Source organism: Geotrypetes seraphini, chromosome 5, assembly GCF_902459505.1.
Source record: "Geotrypetes seraphini chromosome 5, aGeoSer1.1, whole genome shotgun sequence".
In the NCBI taxonomy this organism is placed as follows: Eukaryota; Metazoa; Chordata; class Amphibia; order Gymnophiona; family Dermophiidae; genus Geotrypetes; species Geotrypetes seraphini.
In genome coordinates, this window is record NC_047088.1 from 152545057 (window position 1) to 152568107 (window position 23051).

Sequence of the window (23051 nt, forward strand, 5' to 3'; positions counted from 1 at the left end):
CCTCCCAGAACTTATAGATAATGCACCAGATTGGTTATATTTGGAATGGCGCCTTATGTTTCCCCTAAATTTAGTTCATCTACCAAGTATTAATATACCTAAAAGATACAAAGAAAATAAAATAATAATGGATACTTGGAAAACATTGAGATTTATTGATAAATTAACACCCATCCCAATATACAAATCAACTAATCAATCCATATGGATAAACTCCAAGATCAAAATTGGCGGAACTCAAATCCTTTGGAAGAACTGGATTATTGCAGGCATTAGATCTCTAGACGATGTTATTTCAGAAGGTAAACTGCTGGATTTTTCACAATTTCAACATAGATTTGGACTTAATAAAACACAAAGTTTTAAATGGTTGCAATTGAAGCAGGCCATTCAGGTTGGGTTCCCTGAATGGAAATCATTAAACAATCAATATAGTTTAAAGTTCTTATGCTTTAAAGCAGACTTCCTAGGACATCAAGCCGCATTGTGGTATAAATTAATATCTGGATATCTAAATAAAAAACCAAAAAATGGTCTAAGAGACATTTGGAGCATTGAGATTGGACATCAAATTAATGCATCTCAATGGCCACTAATTTGGTCTTGGAGAATGGGATGTACAGTGTCAGCGTCTATGAGACAAACATGGTTCTTTTTATTACATAGAGCTTTTTGGACCCCTACTCGTTTGCAAAAATTAGACAGTTCTAAGTCTAATAGATGCTGGCACTGTAATCTAGAACCAGGGACATTAGATCATTTATTATATCATTGTCCTTATATTAAAATTTTTTGGAATTCAATTTGGCCACAAATTAATAAATTAATGGAAAATCATATTGCAATATCATATGATACAATTTTATTTGGAACAATGATGAGAAAAAAAAGTCAAATTTCACCAGAAAATAATAAGCTTCTATTAATTATGACAGGGGTTGCCATTCAACATATAACTAACAATTGGAAAAATTACAACAACCTAAATTACACATTTTGGTGGAATACAATATGCCATATTTTTAAAATGGAAAGAACAATAGCAATACAAAAGGGGACATATAATAAATTTATAAAAATATGGGGGCCATTGACAAAATACTGTAATGAATAAATAATATGATGTTTTCTTCTTCTTTTCTTCTTTTAAAGATTTTTTTTTTGTGACACACATAAAGGGGGGATAAGAAAAATCAATTTATACAAAGTATGTTATAATATATTATACAAAATGTAACGTATGAATAAAAGGTAATAAAAGGGTAAGGGGAGGGAAATGGGACAAAAATTGTTTAGATTATATTGTATTAGATAGGAAAAAGTTACTGAATATATATCAATTGTATTCTAATATGTTGTATATTTTTTATAAAAATTTGAAAATTAAAATATTATATTAAAGTAATGAAAGGGAGGGGGGAGGGTGAGGGGGAAAATCAAATTCAGAAATATAATGTATTAGATATAAAAGTGATAATATGCATTTATCAATTATAATTTATTATTATGTACACTTTATGAAAAATAAGAAAATAAAAAATAATGGAAAAAAAAAATAAAATATTGTGTTTTTTTAAGATCAAATTTATGTTGCAATTGTGAAAACTCCAGCATCTTTCCATTTTTTATTATATCAACAATCTGACATTTTCCACAACCATTCAGCATCCCCCCAGGGTACCTTTTAAAACTTTCACTTCTGGAGTTAACCAGGAATGAGAAGTAATTTCGTACATGCTGCTTGTGCCTGCCTCGGAGCCTTCTCTCTGATGCAGTTTCTTGCTTCTGCATAGGTGGACATGCATCAAGGGGAAGGCCCTGAGATTGGTGTAATCAGAACATAAGAATTGCCATACTGGGACAGGCCAAAAGTCCATCAAGCCCAGTATCTTGTTTCCAACAGTGGCCAACCTAGGTCCCAAGTACCTAACTAGATCCCAAGTAGTAAAACAGATTTTATGCTGCTTATCCTAGGAATAAGCAGTGAATTTTCCCAAGCCATCTCAATAATAGCCTATGGACTTCTCTTTTAGGAAATTATTTTTTAAACCCCGCTAAGCTAACTGATTTCACCACATTCTCCGGCAACAAATTCCAGAGCTTAATTACATGTATGAAGAAATATTTTCTCCAGTTTGTTTTAAATCTACTACTTAGCAGCTTCATCACATGTCCCCTAGTATTTCTGGAAAGAGTAACAAGCAATTCACATCTATACTTTCCACTCCACTCATTATTTTATAGACCTCTATTATATCACACCAAGTCATCTCTTCTCCAAGCTGAAAAGCCCTAGCTGCTTTAGCCTTTCTTCATAGGGAAGTCGTCCCATCCCTTTCATCATTTTTGTTGCCCTTCTCTGTACCTTTCCTAATTCTGCTATATCTTTTTTGTGATATGGTGACCAGAACTGCACACAGTACCAGATAGCAATACAAGGGCATTATAACATTTTCATCTTTGTTTTCCTTTCCTTTCCTGATAATTCCTAAAATTCTGTTTGCTTTCTTAGTAGCCACCGCACATTGAGCTGAGGGTTTCAACGTATCCTCAACAATGACACCTAGATCCTTTTCCTGGGCAATGACTCCTAACACAGAACCCAGTATCACATTGCTATAGTTCAGGTTCCTCTTTCCCACAGGATGTGTGAATTGCTGCTTGAGACCCACTTGGATAGGGGGGAAGAGAAAATTTTGTTTCGCTCACTTTCGGTTCAGGTGCATCCAAACATGGCCATGAAACTTAATGGTGTATTTGGAGCTGGGTGACACTTGGTGGAGCCAGATCCCTTTCCCCTCTTTTTCTTCTTAGTGCAGCTGATATTGGATGTACAAGGATCTTTCTGCGAGTAAAGTACGTGTAGAATAAGTGTCAGTTCTTTGAGTAAGACTTAGTTGTCTGACATGGGGTAAGTAATAACTGTTTCTGTCTTACTCTGAGGTGGGTTTTCTTTGACTCATTGTGCTTTATGGTCGGGAGAATGGTGGGAATCTCTTCTCCTGAAGGCATTGTATTTTGCGCTCGCATACAGTATTGATGGAGTTTTTCCTTTGGCCAATATCAACAGAGATTTGGTCTCCTCCAAATGCCAGCTAGCAGCTTTTGTTTTTGGGGGGGAAGTGAAATTCCATCCAACTATTTTTTGGGACTTGGTATTCCTCATCACAGCACCCTTATTTTTTCCTCACAATTTTTAATTTTGAGTCTTGATCAACTGGTTAATTGAGGTCAACACTGCCATCACCACTAGACTGCAATTTTTGGGTGTACCATAATGGCAGTTGCTAAAAGATAGCAAATCCTGCTTCAGAAAAATGGGGGTGCTAATTTGTTTTCCTTCAGGGCAGTAAGCTAGACGTCAATGCCTGCAATTATCGAGGTGGCTTGTAGCAGTGCCACTTCTCGACATCTGCTTGTTTGAAGACAAAGAAGGGGCTTCATAGCTCTCTGGTTGTCCGTGTGGCATACTTAGTGCTTGATGACTATGATTGGTGGTTCACAAATCAAACTCTATAAAGTTTGGCTTTGTGTATTTAGAGAACTCAGAAGTGTGTGCATAAGCAGTCAGCAGTCTCTTATTACTTCAACTCAGCCATCACTTCCTGACATATAGTTCTCCTTTCAGTCCATGCTTGGTTTTCTTTATCAGTCAGGGAAAATAAAATAGAAAAGTAATTTGGTGTGGGAGATCATCTTCTGGAATATGCTTCATTCAAACAACTGAGGGGAAACTTTGTTTCCTGCAGCTATAACTTAAATGCAGCAGTCTTTTTCTCAGAATTAGCTTCATATTAGCTTCAGAGATATTCAGTTGTGGTGAGTTGTTCCTCAAGGGTAGCTCTGCGGGCAGCTTGACTACTTTGGGGTGCTATGTCGTGGTAGCCACGCCAGACTGCTACTGGCATCACTCAGTGGAGACATCTGCCTTGCTGCTGTGTCATCGGTGGTCCACCGTAGGTTACAACTTTTGTCATGGACACCGGCTGGGAATATGTTAGCCTGGTAGCTTTTGCCTTCCTCATAATGCAGTGTAGTTGTTCCAGCTTCCAGCATGACTCTGATATATGAGCATCAGCTTCATATAGGGCACAGGTTCAAAGATTTAGCTTTTACAAGGCTTGGCTGCAGCAACACTGACTACCATATGACTCGGTTTGGTGATTCCAGCTTCTGGTATAGGGTAACTTTTGCAGCATCAACACCCTATGTGGCTCAAAATCTACAGCATTAGCTCCTGCATGGCTCTGCTCCTATGATGACAACTCCCTTCGGGGCTCAACAGGCACAGCGTATATGCCACTAGTGTGGTATAGCTCACTCGGTGTCTGTCACCAGTTCCCTGCATGGTACCTCTGAATAAGCTGTGACACCAGCTCCCTGCATAGTATAGCTTTGGTGACATTAGTTCTCTGTATGGCATGGCCTCTATGAATCCTACTCCCTACCTGGCAGACATGACGTACCAACTTCTGGCATAGCAAAGCTACAAGCAGCTCACTCAAACTTAGTTGTAATCACCTAAATACATTGTGATTCAGGGGAAACACTGCTATGTCAAAACAAAGATAGAGGAAAAAAAGCCTCAAAACATAAGTAACAGCTACTATATCAAATAATATTAAGCTGTGATTTATGTGATTGCAACTATGTTCAAGTGAGCTAGCATTGGTATAGTGTTGCCATCCTTTATATTTTCGTGTGTGCTACTTAAAGCTACAGCAGCACTATTTTCGTGCTACAGTGGCACCAGCTGTCTATGGGGCTCAGATTTGGAAACACCAGCTCCCTCAGGGTTCCATTCGACAATGCCAGTTCCTTATAAGGTGCAGTTTTGGTAACATCAGCTCCCTGGTGCACTGTAAGCAGCACCAGCTTGGAGCTTCACACAGTTGCTGGAAACCTGCTTCAGACATAGCAAAACGTCTGTGGCTCCAGCTATTAGCCAGCACAACTTCAGCACCATTGGTCATCGGTACGACATGCTTCTCCAGTTCCACCTTTTCATATAGCACTGCCTCATTAATTCATGTCTTCGGCAGCACTACTGTCTGGAATGGCCAGCTTACTATTATATATGACAGCAACTAATGCCTGCCATGTGGCACAACTTTGGCAATGGCCAGCAGCTTGGGGTAGTGTCTCCTAAACCCAGATTCGTAGTTCTTCTTCATCAGCAGTCAGCTAAATGCATCAGCTTCAGCGATACCAGCCTGCTGCTTGCCATAACTCCTGCACCTGCAGCAAGCTGTAGAGACACAGTGGGTTGAATGGATCATCCTTAGTGGTGATTGCTATGGCAACTGCCATCTACATGCCACAGCAACAGCTCCTGGGAGCATTATGTTGCTATAATAACTACAGCTGCCTTCATGCCCAAACTATCAGCATCCACTTCTGGAGCACAGCTTTGGCATCTGTGGCCATTTCTCTAGTGCATTGTTTGCTTTTGCAGTAGCTCCCATAGAGATGCGTCCCCCTCGACAACTAATTGCAAGTACTATAGCGTCAGCAGCAGTGTGCGGGGAATTGCTTCTCTTTATGTGGCCTGTCAATGGCATGGCTTCAGCATTGGGGGACACTGGCATGGCACTGTGTCTGCTTCGTGCCGTATTAGCATTGTTACCTTCTTGCAAGGCATAGTGTCAACTTCATGCCATCCTTCATGGCACTGCGCTTGCAGTTTTGCCTTCTTTCTGGGTGCTACATGGACATCCTGCTGCTGCTTGCAGGGCACTGTCATCTTTTACAGCTACTGGCAAAAGACATATAGCTTTTCAGTCAAAGGATGGATAATGAATATTAAATGTAGATCTAAAAAAGGATGTCTTGACTATCATGGAGATTTGAAGGGAAAACTTAAGTGACTGTCCAGGATCACCCCTAGAATTTTTGAAGACCCCCCTCAAAGGGATTATTATCACAGAGGTACAGGTACTGGAGAGGGGGAGGCATTATCTATTGAGATGATCATATATTCACATTAAATTTAAATTCAAGATTAAATTTCAGACCATTAGCATCTAGCCGGGTAGCTATTTTGTCAAGATGAGAGAAACATCCAGAATAAAAGTAGTGCTAGATGAGTTGATTGGAGAAGCAATTAGATATAATCTGCAAACGTGATTGAATAAGAAGCATTAAAGGGACTAAAAAAATATTAAATAAGAAGAGTCATAATAGAAGTAAGGTAGAAGTAGAAGTGAACCTGAAAAGATTTATCAGTCAAATAAGATTGAGAGCATTTAAGAGCAGGATTGGTACTGTGCAATCATTAATGTGCTGGAGAAGAATAGATAACAAAATCAGAGGCTGCAGAAAGATCCAAAGATATAAGAATGATATCAATTAGTCCTTCGGCTGATGAAATGTGATGTTATGTCACTTTTTTTCCTTGGAACTGTGCATTTCCTTACTAATGTGTGTTGTGTGTGTAAACCTCTTGCTGCTATTATGTCTCCGTGTTTACAGATTTGGTGAATACAGAGTACCAAACAAAGCCTTAGACAAGGATGATAATTACCTGGGACACTGGAAGGAGGGCAAGATGTATGGGCAAGGCATCTATAGGTAATGCACGATTGTGTGTTAGCATAAAGGGAAATAAGTTCAACTTGTCCACTTGTGAAAAGGCCAGAGGAACTATTTTAACCCTGAAATCCTTAAACAGGATATACAAAGAACACTCAGATACTGTGTTGTACCTCACTTAATTGGTTCAGTGCTAGAATTCAGTCTATTCTGTACTGGCTTGTTTATCCATTTGTTTTTTCTTTATTAATCTCAATTTTCAGATAAACCTGGATCTTTCAGGCTTACTGTCCTCTGGCATACTTATGCCCATAAGTTGGTGTTTTCTAAGTTAGGCTTCCTTATGAAGGTACATTGCTCAATTAGCTGCTTATGGTGTAATATTTTTGGATTTATATACTCCTTTTATCCAAAAAAATAATATAACATACTTCACATATTCCTTTTGAAAAATACATGTAGCTGCTTTTGGGATGTATAGCCAGATTGCACAGCGTTGGTTGGTAATTATATAATAGGCATAAGGATAACAGTTAAAGTCCAGATAGAAAATTGTTAGGGCATTTATAAGAAAGACCAGCATAATACTATGTATTTGTGATTCTTAATTACAAATACAAAACCATACAATAATAAACTAGAATTACAAATATAACAGGATGTTGGTCTCTTGAACACAGAAATTTGTGCAAATTCAGATTCTGGTTATCATTTTTCCAGATTCTGAAGACAGGGTAAGAAGTATCCTGTACAAATCTGTATATTCTGATTGACTGTTTTGGTTTTCTCTTCACATGCAGCTATGCTAGTGGTGAGGTATATGAGGGCTGTTTTCAAGATAACATGCGCCATGGTCATGGTCTTCTGCGCAGTGGCAAGCTCACGTCATCATCACCCAGCATGTTTATTGGTCGGTGGGTTCTGGATAAGAAGACTGGCTATGGTGTCTTTGATGACATCACAAGGTAGGTAATTGATGTTTCTGATCATTCCTCCTTTCTATTTTATCTTTATTATACAAATGTTGTTTTCTCTTAGGCACTTGGCCAGGATTCTGTATAGAACGCCCGGGAGGAGTGTCCTATACAGATTGGGCTTACACTAACCCCAATTCTGTAACTGACGTCCATGTTACAGACGCGAGTTACATAATTGGGTTAGAGTAGACGCGGCCGCTACACTTAATCACGGCAAGGGATCTCCCTGCGATAGATATAGCAGCTGCCTGTGTCCCGTCCTGTCCCCCCCCCAGACAGTCGCTGGCAGGAGGATGCTCAACTTCTCCTGCCAGAAGATGCCCACTGACGCCTCCCGATCGCCAGCAGGAGGGTGCCCAACCCCTCCTGCCAGAAGATGCCCCCTGATGCCTCCCGATCGCTGGCAGGAGGGTGCCCAACCCCTCCTGCCGGAAGGCCACCCAACCGCACAATCGCCCGCAGGAGGGTGCCCAACCCCTCCTGACAGAGGACGCCCCCCCACGCTAACCCCCCTAACCTCCCCCCCCCTACTAACCTTTAATCATTTGCCGGCTGGCCAGGTCTTGCTAATGTCCATCCGGCAGGCCCGCATTGTCGAAATGAGGTGGGCCCGTCCCTTTCCAGCACATCCCCGATAAGCCTAAGCCCTGATTGTCCCAGGCTCTAGGGGCCAATCAGGCTGGAAAGGGGTGGGCCTGCCTCAATTCGACAAGGCAGGCCTGCTGGATGGACGGTAGCAAGACATGGCTGGCCAACAATTAAAGGTTAGTGGGGGGGGGGGGGGCGGTTAGGGGGTGTTAGCGCACGGGGGTCCAGAGGAGGGGCGTCCTCCTACAGGAGGGTTTGAGCACTTTCCTGCCGGCGATCAGGAGGTGTCAGGGGCACCCTCCTGCCGACGATCGTCGTGGAGTGGGGGGGGGGGGACAGGCGGCTGCTATACTTATAATGTAGGCCAGCATTTTGCTGGCCTAGATTGTAAGCATCTCCCGCTCTACTAGGGAGACGCGTAGGGCTGCCTAGGTTCACCTAAGGCTACTGCCTAGCCTTAGGCAAGCTTAGGTGGTCTTGTGGGCCTCCCTAGGCTCCCGGAGGCGCCTTCAATATAGGCGGCCTGCCTGGGGAGCATTTTTTTTTTTTTTAAACATGCATCCCAATTAACTGAATAGACAGCTGTAGGTCGCCTACAGCTGCCTAAAATTGGGTGCACTTTGCAGAATCTGGGCCTTTTAGTCTAGATCTCAACTGTATTAATTTTGTAAACCGCATAGTACCTTTTGCAGTGTATGTATATATGCATATATATATATATATATATTTATTTATCGGTGAGTTAATTCCTGAAGATGAGAGAGTAGTTAAACTTAAGGTATATAAACTTAAAGTTTAGTTTAGTTGACTGTTCGTAGGAAAAGTTCTGAATGCTTCAGTTCTCCCTGTTGGATCATTCCATGTTGTGGTCTAATTTTAGAAAAGTGTTCCACCTTACCATCAGGGAATTTGATGAAACTTTGTATGCTGAATCTTATATGACTTGAACTACCTTTGGTAAAGTTTAAGATTTGCCAGTGGAATATTTGTGGAGATATAGCTTTTTATTTGATACCATACTGTGACTATGTACAGTATTCCTGCAAAATTTTTACAAAATATTTCCTTGATTATAAAAGCAAAACAAATGAAACTTAGCGATCTTATGCAACTTTTTACGATCTGTTCAATGGAACTAATGTAGATTTTTATTTTTTGAATCTGACGTATATAAAAAGCCTCAAAAAATGGACACACTAAAAAAATTTCAAAGTTTAGCCTTCTGTGGCCCTGTAAAATTTTGTCTATTTATATGCATGACTGTTCTTAAATATACAATTTCAACTTGTAAGCTAATCTCATTACTTTACAATTTCACTTTAAATTTTATGATTTTTCAAAAAATGTCAAAAAGATATATTTAACTAGCTTTTACAAAAAAGTCACCTAGAAAAATTTTCAAACCACCTCTATTAAAGCATGTTTCAAACACTATGAAAAAGATGGTTTTGTTTTTCAACACCAGCAAATAATGCCAAAAAATAAGGATCAGAGTTTAAACAAGCCAATGTAGACTTATAGCATATCTTTCAACATTTACCTACATACATAATAACATGCAATGAAGGAATAAAGACAGTCAGAACTTCAGCTTGGGAACCAATAGAAGATACCCATTAGAGAATGACAAGGGGACAAATTTTTCCCCATCCCCGCAGGAACTCAATTTCTCCGTCCTGTCCCCACAAGTTTTGTTGCTGTCCCTGCCCCATTCCTGTAAGCTCAGCCTTAACCGCACAAACCTCGAACACTTATGATTTTAAAGTGTTTGAGACTTGTGTAGATGAGGACAGAGCTTGCAGGAATGGGGCAGGGACAGGAAAAGAACTTGCTGGGATGGGAAAATGAGTTCCCATGGGAATGGGGAAAAATTTGTCCCTGTGTCATTCTCTAATACCCATTTTAGGTTTGGGAACCTAGGTTAAGCTGCCCAATCGTCGGTTTAGGAACCGCTCAAGGCTTTGAAATCTCGACAAAGAAACCAAGACTGCAGGCTTGGTAACCTGAACCAAAAGACCCAACCATGGCTGGTATTGCGATAAGATTGCTGGTGCACCCGTGGCTGGTTCAAATTTCTTGAACTGGCAGTGGCAATGCCACCATAGGCCAACGCTATCAATGGTATGCTGGTATTCTCAAGGCTTTTATAAGGTATTCAGTCAAGAATGAGAGTAATGTCATAGACTGTCTTCAGTGACTGTTTTAGAACTAGACAGTGTCAGCAACTATTGTTGAAATAACAATTGTCCAAGTTTATTTGTCTTGCTTTTATTTAGGGGAGAGAAGTATATGGGAATGTGGCTAGAAGACATGCGACAAGGGAATGGTGTAGTAGTTACTCAGTTTGGACTCTACTATGAAGGAGCCTTCAGCGTCAACAAAATGATGGTAAAAACCAGATACTCTACCGTTCTAATAATAATCTTATGGTCTTTTTTTTTTTTTTTTTTTTTTTAATCCATTCCATTGCAATATATCCCATCACACTGTATACCTTACTTTGCTCATACAAGTATTATCCTAAAATCATTATCTAGTTTATCTGAGAAATGGCTCACTCTTCCTTCCCTTCCATGGCAAAAGGGATCTTTTTATTTAATACCTAGTGAATGATCTAGGTTTGCATTTGTCCTCATTATGGCACATTTATCTATCAGGGCACAGGGACTTTGCTTTCTGAAGATGATACGATTTACGAGGGAGAGTTTTCAGATGACTGGACACTGAATGGAAAGGTATGAAATACTGCAGTTCAAGTTTGTCAAATTTAGAGCAGCATTACTACCTTGTATTATTTTACATCACTTTGCTATTACACTGAGGAAAGTCATTTTAATTAAATCATCATCATTTTTTTACATTTTTTATTCATTTTTACATCTTACAACAAGTGTATCAATAAGTTGGCAATTGAATTTAAATACATCACTTGAATTTCTATCATATTAATCATAATACATAATATTTAGCCCCTGCCCTCCCAACACCCCCCCCATAATATATGCAATTAAATATAAACCATGAAATATTCTTTATATTGACCCAAACAATTGATTAACGTTCAAAATTCCCTCCCTCCCTCCCATCCCTTCATTTATATTATATTTATAATGTAAAAATTGTATCTATTCATTACAAAAATTTGTCAATGGCCCCATATCTCTTTAATTTTTTTTTAAAATCATAATAATTTTAAAAAACTTGTCATGTTTATTTCTTACATTTTGTCCTTTAAAAAAATTAGCCATTTGTTTTTCATAGTCACCTGTTTGAAATATCTCCTTCCCTGAGGTCATACTTTTTATCTTCTTGATGTATTTATGTTTTGAGGGCAGTTTTGTATTGGGACACCTAGATTGGAAAGGCTTTTGTTGCTTTTGGAACATAGACTATCTGAAACATCCCACACAATTATACCGACTCCAAGGCTAGTAAGGATCAGCACATATGCCCCTATTTTATGAAATGTACATAGGTACCAATCCTCCCCCTCCCCCCGTGCACCTATTCACATCAGGAATACCCTGAATGTATTGCATTAAAAATAACTATTTGATAATTGCATATTTGAATATGTAAAAGACTTGTTCTGCATGTTCCAGTTGACTTAAAATTAACCCCTACATACATTGGTGGAATGTCCTGTGGAGTACTGAGAAGAATCGGCACACCACAGAGTTAAATGGTATTTTAACTTTGGTATCCATATTAAGTGGCCTAGTGAATAGTAATAGTGTTACCAGAATATCTTTGTACAGCAGCACTTGAGGTAAATGTTTAGGTAAATTATACCTGGGTAAAGTTATATGAAAACTTTAGTGCAAGTGTGTATATTTGTGTTTCCTGTTTGTCGTGACCAGTCCAATTCAAACGAATATATCTGTCAGCCAGCAGATGGCAACAGAGACCAATGAGCTGTGAGCTCTGCCTTATGAAAGGCACCATGCAGCCATATTCTCTGTCTCCAGTAGGTGGTTACAAGCACTATGTATACCTAAGGACTGGGCTGGTGAGGTGACTTTAGGGCCCATTTAGAGAGCTGGTCATCCAGATGAGCTTTATAAAGATGAATTCAGAGCATCTTTTCCTTGGGGATATCTGGTCCCTCCCCTACCATATTAATTGGTTTCCCACTAGAGTTGTTTTGTCCCCTCTTTTATTTCCTCTGTCCCAAATAAAGAAGGAATTTCTGAAGATTTTTTTTTTTTTTTTTATGAACACGTCTTTCAAGACTGTTGAGGTTTTTCACAGGAGAGATCTGAAATGATCTGTTATTTTTCTTTGGCTGCAGAGGATCCTGGTCTCGGGACATCTCTGGCTGCTAGAGAACACAGACTCTTGAGGGCAGAAGACTGTAGCCAAGAGGCAGTCTGCTTTGCATGGCATCTGCTTGGCCAATCTGCACTAACAGTCTGAGAGTTCAGGAACCATTTTCTTAGAAACGAGGCTCACTCCAGGTTTTGTCTGCAGAGAGCTTGAGCAAAGTCTGAGTGGCCCCATGGTGGTTTTTCACCAGGATTGGATGCTAACTGCCTTTCCTCCCCCGGTCTATGCGTGCGAATTCCAGTGGGGTTTGAGGTCTCAGTCCAGCTGGTAGGATGGAGGACAGCAGTCTGAAGCAACAAACTATTCTGGTTTCCAGGCTCAGAGAATAGTTAAGCTCTGGAACGTATTGCCAGAGGTCGTGGTAAGAGCAGATAGCATAGCTGGAGGAAAAGTCCATAGTCTGTTATTGAGAAGGCCACTGGTTGCCCTGATTCGGTAGCATGGAATGTTGCTACTCCCTGGGTTTTGGCCAGGTACTAGGGACTTGGATTGGCCACCGTGAAAACGGGCTACTGGGCTTGATGGACCATTGGATGTGCTGAGACTGGAGTCTGTCCAGAGAATGGTCTCGGGACTCAAGGATCTCCCGTATGAAGAACGGTTAGATAAATTACAGCTATACTCGCTCGAGGAGCGCAGAGAGAGGGGAGACATGATCGAGACGCTCAAGTATCTCATGGGCCGCATTGTGGCGGAGGAGGATATCTTCTTTTTCAAGGGTCCCACGGCAACAAGAGGGCATCCGTGGAAAATCAGAGGCGGGAAACTGCGCTGTGACACCAGGAAATTCTTTTTCACTGAAAGGGTGGTTGATCGCTGGAATGGTCTTCCCCTTCAGGTGATTGAGGCCAGCAGCGTGCCTGATTTTAAGGCCAAATGGGATCGACACGTGGGATCTATTCACAGGGTAAAGGTAGGGGAGGGTCATTAAGGTGGGCAGATTGGATGGGCCTTGGCCCTTATCTGCCGTCTGTTTCTATGTTTCTATTATGCTCTTATAGATAGAGGAGTCCACTTCTTTGAAGAGCCCATGGGATAGCTTTAAGAACACCAACACTGTTAGTGCAGGTTGCACCCAGGTAGGTGGTTGTTTATTCCACCTTATTATATGTTACACAGGATTCATTTTTTATTTTTATTTTTTTTTATAATTTTATACAATATTCCCAAGCATAAACATCTTGTACAGTAAGATTGTATTAAGACAAATAAAAAGAAAGAAAATAAATTACAATACAGTATAGAAAATATTAAACATCTTAACATCTTCTTCTTATAAAAACAATCTCTAGTCCACAATTATTGGATCCAAGACTTCAATAGAGTGAGAAAAATCGAAAAGATCATAATAATAATCTTAAACTTAAGAAAATCTAAGTGGATGACATCGCGGGGAGCTTAATCATGAGTTTCTGTTGTTACTTCCATTTTTTCACCTTTCTCAAGACGTTTCAATACCACAAATTTAGTTAGGTGTGTCGGATCAAAGAAAACATATTTATCTGAACCATAATGAACAATACATTTACAAGGAAGTCTAAGGAAAAATTTTCCTCCCACTGAAGTTACTCCAGATTTTAATAACAGAAACTGCTTTCTTCGTTTTTGAGTCTCTTTGGTAACATCTGGAAAAATTTGTACTTTCTGACCCAGGAACTCTTTAGTTCTATTTTTAAAGAACATTTTCATAATCCAGTTCTTACCTGGCATCAATACAACTGTTACCAGCAATGTAGATTCTAGAACTTGGACACACAAGGAAATGGTCGGTTAAGAGCTGTGCTCCAGGCTAAACAAGCTACTATTTCAAATTTAAAACTCCAACAATTCAATTTTATTTGGAAAAAAGATTGATAAGAAGAAAATGTCATCAAACAAACAAAATAAAAACGATGCAGGAACCGGAGGATCAGGAACCAGCAGTAACAAAAGATCAAAGCCAGAACCAGGGACACCATCAAGAGTACCACTGCCTGCAGAAGATCAAGATATGATGGCAGAAATAAAACAGATAAAGGATATAGTACTGGAGATCAAAAAACAACTACAAAAAGCAATAGATGATGTTGCTATATTAACAAAAAGAGTTGATCTAATTGACAACAAAATGACACACTTAGAGGAAAGAGCAGAGGAAGTACATACTGAGGTTATACAAAACAAACAAGCCTGGAAGGAAATGGAAATATTAAAGAAAGATCTGGAAGACTGTGTGAATAGAGAAAAAAGAAATAATTTAAGAATTATTGGGATGCCGGAAGGAGTGGAAAAAAATGATCCTATCAATTTCTTAGAACAATTCCTCCCAAAGATACTGCCTATAAAATCCAAGGTGCCTCTTGAAATAGAGAGGGCACACAGAATACCGGGACAGAAAACAACCACACAAAAAGGTCCAAGAACTTTTATTTTTAAACTACTAAGATATCAACATGTAGTTGAAATATGCCAGCTAGCTAAAGCAAATAAAAACCTAAGATGTCAAGATGCACGGATACATATTGTGCCAGACTTTGCTAGAGAAACTGCTCAAAAAAGAAAACAACTCCTTGATTTAAGACCTCAACTACGAGCACTAGGAGCAAGATATGGATTACTCTACCCAGCGGTGATGAAGGTAACATTAGGAAATAAAACACAAAATTTTAATGATTCTAAAAAACTAGCAGAATACCTTGAAACATTTGAACAACCAATGACATCTTAAAAAGAAACTTTGGGAATATTTTAAAGTATTTAATATAACAAGAAGACATTAATAACTTTTCACTTTGATTTATTATATACAAAATAATCTAAACATTAAAAAACTGTAAAAACAGTTTAGAATGCTAGAAATTTTTTAAAAAAAGCAAATAACAGGAAAATGGAACAACTTGAAAAGAATGCAAACATGTCAGTAACAGAATGTTGTGGAGGGGAAAAAAAAAAAAAAAAAAGAACATTGATCTACCTGGAGAATTCAATAGATATGCAGCTGAAGGGACGAGATGGAGGAGATTTTTGAAAGATATCCTCTTGCAGCATGGATTATATGCTCACGGAGAGAAATGGAGAAAGGTGGAACACTAGAGATACTATGTTTGCTGAGTTGCTGAGTAGAAGAAGGGATCTGCGTGTCAACAGGAAGTACAAACAGTAGTGCAACCTGCGTGAAAACTTGTGGTCGATTGGGAAGTGTCTCATTAAAAAAAAATCCTGAATAGAAGGCTACCAACACATGAGTAAATTACAAACTGAATCTGCCCTGCTCCTATGAATATCCCGGAAGACCCAGAAGCTAAGATGTGGAATATAATGACTACAATTATATTAGTAAAAGAAGCAGAAAGTTAATTCCCACCCAGTTGGAGGAGAACAGCTGAGCCCTTCCTTTATGTTTGCCATATGTGCAAACAAGCTTGTAACCATTCCCAGCTGATACACTGAGCTAACTGTTATGCATTCTTGGCATGTTCCCTGACAAAGATAGTGAAGAACGTTAAGTTTATTATAGAAGTACTTTAAAAAAAAAAATTGTCTTCAAATGTTGTATTTCTTCTATATCTTTTTCTCATCTATTTTATTCTCATCCTTCTCATACTTTACACATATAATTTTGAAAGAAAGATATTGCATTTTATTGGATATTTATTTACCAATGACTTTCACTATATACTTAAACTGAATTTATTTATTTACTTAAAAATGGGTTAATAGATACTTTGACTAACCTGACAATTAATATATTGCAATTTTAGGAATCCAGATTAATAATAATTATTTAATAAACACTTTCTAGGCTTTTAAGTTTTTAGTAACGCCTTTAAGTTCTTAGGAACTAAGCTTTTAGTCAGGCTTGATTGAATTATATGAAACTCTGTTAAAATCCTGTAGATTAGAATCATTTCTTTGCTCTATTCTGTTTTAGAGTAATTTTTTGTAAAATAAAGAAAGGTAAGAATTATAAGGGGAAAAAAAAATAGATATATATATATATATTTCTGAAAATGAATAAAAGAGAAAATAAATATAACAAATATTAGTATAAGGATATATTATACTATGTTATAAGCATGGAGTAATAAGTATAAAACTATAATTTATTTTTTAGCTTGTAATGGAGTAATGTTAAACCTGATCTATGTTGTGTTTCCAAGTGATCGTATACAAATGGGGTGGGAAGGGAGGGAATGGGAGGGTATTACATTTTAAGGGTAGGGGTAAAATAGATAATTCCTCAAACTATCTTATTTATGGGAAAATGAAGTTCATAAAAAACATTGCAGATGGGATTGTTATAATACATATTACATTAAAATTAAATGGATCTTAAAATAATCTCTTTAAATGTTAATGGTCTAAATCACCCGATTAAAAGAAAAAAGGCATTATTATTTTTGAAAAGGCAAAACGCTGATATATGCTGCATACAAGAGACCCATTTATCAAATAATGAATCCATAAAGCTAAAAGGTGATTGGGTCAAGCAATGTTACTTTTCTGCAGCAATAGGAAAAAAAGCTGGAGTTGCAATATTAATAAATAAAAAATGTTCCGCTTCATTTAAGTTTAAGGCAGCTGATCCTTTAGGAAGATGGATATATATAGAAATGGACATGGGAAATACCACCATGACGCTTTTCAATATATATGCCCCTAATTCAAATCAAAATGAATTTTTTAAAACTCTGCAACAGTTGATTCTTCCACTGGCTACTTCAAATTTAATAGTGGCAGGAGATTTCAATGCTGTGATGGATCCATTGATAGATAAAAGCCCGAGAAGATTTATAAAATCATTAGGTCTTGACAATTTGGTGCAATCTTGTGATTTAAAGGATATTTGGCGTATACTTCATTTTGATGGTCGGGAATTTTCGTTTTGTTCACAAGTCCATAATTCTTTTTCTAGAATAGATTATATTTTTGTTTCTAATCAATTAGTACATCAAGTCACACAGGCTGTCATTGATCCAATTGTATTATCTGATCATGGTGGAGTGTGGATTGAAATTAAAATAATAGATCAAAATATAAACAGACATATATGGAAATTGAATAATACATTGCTTGCAGATAATGACTTTTGTACAAATCTTATAAAAAAAATAGAAGAATATTTTCAAATTAATGATACAGAAGAAATTTCCATAGAGACTTTATGGGATGCGTTTAAAGCATATACTAGAGGACAAATTATTTCTTATTCAGCAATGAAAATAAAAAAAGAAAAACAACAATTTATAGAATTAGAAAAATTAATAAAGTCTCTAGAATCAAAATTAATTGAAAAATGGGATTATTTGACACAACAAGAATTGTTAAAAGCTAAAGGTAAATATAATGAAATTTCTTCAAAAATCATTAGAAAAGATTTATTTGTACAACAAGCTCTGTATTATGGAAATTCGAATAAGGCGGGAAGATTGCTTGCAAATTATCTCAAAGCAAAAAGGAAAAAAACAAAAATAATTGCAATTCAAAATGAAAATAAAGAAATGTTATCTCAAACTAATCCCATAATAAAACAATTTTTAAAATTCTATAAAGATTTGTATTCTTCCGAACCCTATTCAGAAAAGGAAAAAGATGGTATAGAATTTTTAAAGTTAATAAATGGACCAAAGATTCCTGAACATATAAAACGAAGTTTAGAAGAACCAATATCCTTAAAAGAGTTAGGTACAGCATTGAAGTCCCTCAGAGTTGGATCCGCTCCAGGTGGAGATGGTTATACAGTAGAGTTTTATAAATCATTCCAAAACATCATAATGCCCTATTTATTAAAATTATATCAGAAACAACTAAATAAAGGTTGCATTACAGGTACTATGGCTGAATCAATAACTATAGTTTTACCTAAGCCAAATAAAGATCCTACTTTGGTATCAAACTATAGACCTATTTCTTTAATAAATGTGGATGGAAAAATTTTAACTAAGGCAATAGCATTAAGATTGGCTAAAGCTCTCCCTTTCATTATTGATATGCATCAAACAGGTTTTGTTGCTCAAAGACATTCGTCTCATAATACTAGATTGGCACATCACATGTTATATTTGACAAAATCCATCAATGACCCAGCATTCTCTATTTCATTAGATGCTGAAAAAGCTTTTGATAGAGTGGAATGGTCCTTCATGTTTCAGACAATGGAATGGTTTGGTATAGGATCCGGTTTTATACAAATAATAAAGGCATTGTATAACTCCCCTGTTGCTAGATTATATATTAATAATGATTTTTCAGAAAAATTTATTCTACAAAGAGGGGTTAGACAAGGATGCCCACTATCTCCTTTGCTTTTTGATATCGTTTTAGAACCCTTGTTATTAGCTATAGAACAGATAAAGGAGATACAGGGTATTCCACATTCAGATAGAGAATATAAATTATCAGCATATGCGGATGATATTTTACTTTATTTGAGAAATCCGGAAAAAACCATTCCAAAGCTACTCGAACTGATTGAAAGATTTGGAAAATTTTCAGGATATAAAATAAACTGGAATAAATCAGAAGTACTTCCACTCAACGTACATTGTACAAAAAGTTTATTTGACTCATTTTCTTTTATTTGGAAAGAGGAAGGATTAAAATACTTAGGAATTTGGATTACAAAAACTATAGAAGAAACTATGATAACCAATGAAAAAAATTTATTACAAAAAGTGTCAGAAATGTGTGAGCAATGGAATCCTTTGTGCATATCTTGGTGGGGGAGAGTGCAAACTGTAAAAATGATGATTTTACCAATAGTTTGTTATCAAATGGGTATGATACCAATTTTTTTCCAGGGGTCTTTTTACAAAAAATTGGATAAAATATTAACAAAATTTATTTGGCTTGGAAAAAACCCCAGAATTGCTCTAGTATCTATACAAAGACCAATTGAGGAGGGAGGGGTAAATTTTCCAAATTTTTATAGGTACCATCAAGCCTATATTATGCGTCATGGTATGTATTGGATCCTCCCAGAACCCATTGAACATATACCAGATTGGTTCTGGTTAGAATGGAGATTAATGTTTCCTTTACATCTGAGTCATGTGATAAGTATTCAAATGCCAAGGTTATATAAAGATCATAAAATATTAATGGATACTTGGAAAACAATAAGATATATAAGTAATCTAACTCCTATTCCAATAACTAAATCAACGACTCAAACAATATGGCTTAACCCAAAGATCAAAGTTGGCGGTTTTAAAATTATCTGGAAACATTGGATGATGGCTGGAATTCGTATTTTAGAAGATGTAATAAATAAAGGTAAACTGCTTGAGTTTTCACAATTGCAAAATAAATTTGGTTTAAATAAATCACAATATTTCAGATGGTTGCAATTGAAGCAGGCCATTCAGACAGGGTTCTCTGAATGGAAAAATCTTAATAATTATCATAGTATGGAATTCTTATGTTTTCAGATAGATTCCATGGGACACCAGGCCGCAATGTGGTATAAATTAATATCTGGATTTATACATTAAAAAAAAAAAAAATGGTCTTAGAGATATTTGGAGCATTGAGTTTAAGCATCAAATTAATGCATCTCAATGGCCACGACTTTGGTCTTGGAGGATAAGATGTACAATGTCAGCATCTATGAGACAAACTTGGTTTTTTATTTTGCATAGAGCTCTATGGACCCCTACACGTTTACATAGAATTGATAGCTCTAAGTCTAATAGATGCTGGCATTGTCATCTAGAAGCAGGGACATTAGATCATCTTTTATTCTATTGTCCATTCATATTAACATTTTGGAAATCAATTTGGCCCCAAATAAATAGGATGTTAGAAAATCCATTAGCCTTGACATATGATACAATTCTATTTGGTACTACAATGAGAGCCCATAGTCAAATCTCATCAAATAACAACAAACTTTTATTTATAATGACTGGAATAGCAATACAGCAAATTACACGTAATTGGAAAAATTGGGACAGATTGAACTATAATTTCTGGTGGAACTCAGTTTGCCATATATATAAGATGGAACATGCATTTGCAACACAAAAAGGATATATGAATAAGTTCAAGAAGATTTGGGGACCATTAACAGAATATTGCAATATTTGAATTTCATTTTCCCATGATAAGAAAATAGTATAAAGAAGGAGGGGGGGAGGGGTTAAGGGGAGGGAATTATTCTCTTTATCATATATTATAAATAAAATATTATAATAGATGATATTCTTACATGAAAATAACGTAATAAAGGGAGGGGAAAAAGGTTCATATTTAAATAATAATTGATAAAATCATTACAATATATATATTGTATAACTTTATAAGAAAAATAATTACAATTATCTAATATAATAAAATGGTAGACGCGCATGCGCACTAAAAAAAAGTGTTCCCTGAGATGTCCCGAAAATACGAGTGCGCATGCGCGCCTACAACGTCACCACAGCCTGCTCTCCGTCTCCACCTCGCGCCGCTGCAGGCCCCACACTCGCAACTCACACATCCGCTGCAGCCTAGCAACTCCGACCACAACCTTCCACCCTCAACCGCCTATGCCGGCTCAGGCTGGCACGTTGAGGAGTCGGAATGCAGACCCGGAAGAGCGAAGGAAGCCTCACACTGAGCAACTGTATTTACACTGTGCAACGAGCCTCTGCCACGGTCCCGGGTTCCTCTCAGCCTACCCTTCTCGCGGTCTGGCCGGCTACCTTAGTCCTTTGCCGCCGCCGCCACCCCCTTCCCTTCCCTACCCGCGGTCGACAAAACTCTTGCCTCCAGCAGCCGACGCAGCACTGTAAACACGCTGCTTCGCGGCCTCTACTGCCTTCATTTGCTCTTCCGTTTCTCTGATGACGTCATCAAGGACATGGAAGAGCAAATCGGGGCAGTAGAGGCCGCGAAGCAACGTGTTTACAGTGCTGCAGCGGCTACTGGAGGCAAGAGGTTTGTCGACCGCGGGAAAGGAAGGGGGTGGCGGCGGTGGCAAGGGACTAGGGGAGCTGGCCAGACCGCGAGAAGAGAAAATCGCGTGGGCCACGAAGAGACAGGGAGGAACTGGAGCTGGAGAGGGAAAGGGGCCTGCTTTGGGAAAGGGCTGTGCTTGGAGGCAGACAGCTTTGCTTGGGGGGGAGACAGAAGGGGGGGCCACGGAGACACAGTCAGGGAGGAACTGGAGGGCCAGAGGGAAAGGGGTCTGCTTTGGGGGAGGGGTGTGCTGGGAGGTAGATAGCTTTGCTTGGGGGGGAGAAAAAATGGGGGGCCACGGAGAGACAGTCAGGGAGGAATTGGAGGGGTAGAGGGAAAGGGGTCTGCTTTGGGGGGGAGGGGTGTGCTGGGAGGCAGACAGCTTTGCTTGGGAGGGGAGACAGAAGGGGGACCACGGAGACACTGTCAGGGAGGAACTGGAGGGGGAGAGGGAAAGGGGGCTGCTTTCTAGCACCCGTTAATGTAACGGGCTTAAAGACTAGTATGATATATAAAACCATAAGAAAAATAAGACAAGAAATGTTATATATAAAATATATTATAAAAATATCAAGTGTATTGTTAAGATAATTGTATGAAAATTTATGACACTTGTTGTTAAATGGAAAAAAAATTCAATAAAAAAACTTTAAAAAAAAAACTGTTACCAGCAATGTCGCAGGTTTAACTAATTCCTTCATTGAACTTTCCAGTAGTGTAGTAATATCCAATTTTGATTCCTGTTGTCCCTCGTTGATCAATTGCTGATCCAATTTTCTATCAGGCAGGTAAAATACTTGTGTAAATGGTGGAATTAATTCTTCTGAAACTGAGAAAATCTCTAAAAAATATTTTTTTAACATTTCCCTAGGAGACATAGAAGAAATCCTAGGGAAGTTTAGGAACCGCAAATTATTGGCTCGTTGGCCATTTTCAATCATTTCCAGTTTCATCCTGATATTTGTACTATCTCTAATCACAGTTTCTTGTACTTGTTTAACCCCTACTATTTCACTTTCATTTTTTTCTGAGATGATTTTAACTGAAGTCATTTCTGATTGCAATTGAGTCAGTTCTTGTTCCTGCTTATCATTTTTAATTTCCAGTACTTTAATTTGTGGATTCAATGAATTTCCTAATTTAACTACTATGTCCCAAAGAGATTCCATTGTAATTTCAGTGGGTTTTTCAACCAAAAAGGAGGAAGTGTCACCTGCCAAACTTGTGGGTATCAAGTCTTGTTGTGCCTCCCTTTTCCTTGATGTTCCAGCTGCAGTATCCCTCTCTAGACTCAAAACGTCTTTTGATAGATCCATAACATAGCTGGCTGATGAACCAGCCTCCTGGGCTACCGGTACTGCCTGTATGGACGCGCCTGGTGCCTGCTGCGGTTGGGGGGAGTGTCTCTTACTTCTGGGCTCAGCGTGACCTCTAGCCCGTGGATCCTAGCGGCATCACCCCGTACCGCCGAGTTTTGCGGGCGATTCCCCGAAGTTACCGGCTCCCTCTGAAGCCGAGTCAAGAACTGTTCAATAGTGAGAGGAGGAGGATTTTCAGAGCGCCGCAAGGCTCCGGCGGCACTTCTCCCTCTCCTCTTAGGCATAAGGAAATTCTCAGAACAAGCTGAGCAATTATGAATAGGTAAATTCAAAAATCTACCGAACGCTCAGGAGACGCTTCCGAAATTCAGCCACTCGCGGCCATCTT

General features: G+C 38.3%; 1 protein-coding gene across 3 annotated transcripts in view; it reads left to right on the forward strand.

The window, feature by feature from the left end:
* Positions 1-23051, forward strand: part of ALS2 (alsin Rho guanine nucleotide exchange factor ALS2) — a 242257-nt gene that overhangs the window by 142688 nt on the left and 76518 nt on the right. For all 3 annotated transcript variants that reach the window (XM_033944890.1, XM_033944888.1, XM_033944891.1), the window contains exons 20-23: positions 6472-6570; positions 7332-7496; positions 10373-10484; positions 10754-10831. In XM_033944890.1, the coding sequence (XP_033800781.1) occupies positions 6472-6570; positions 7332-7496; positions 10373-10484; positions 10754-10831 (454 nt within the window). The remainder of the gene's footprint in view (positions 1-6471; positions 6571-7331; positions 7497-10372; positions 10485-10753; positions 10832-23051) is intronic.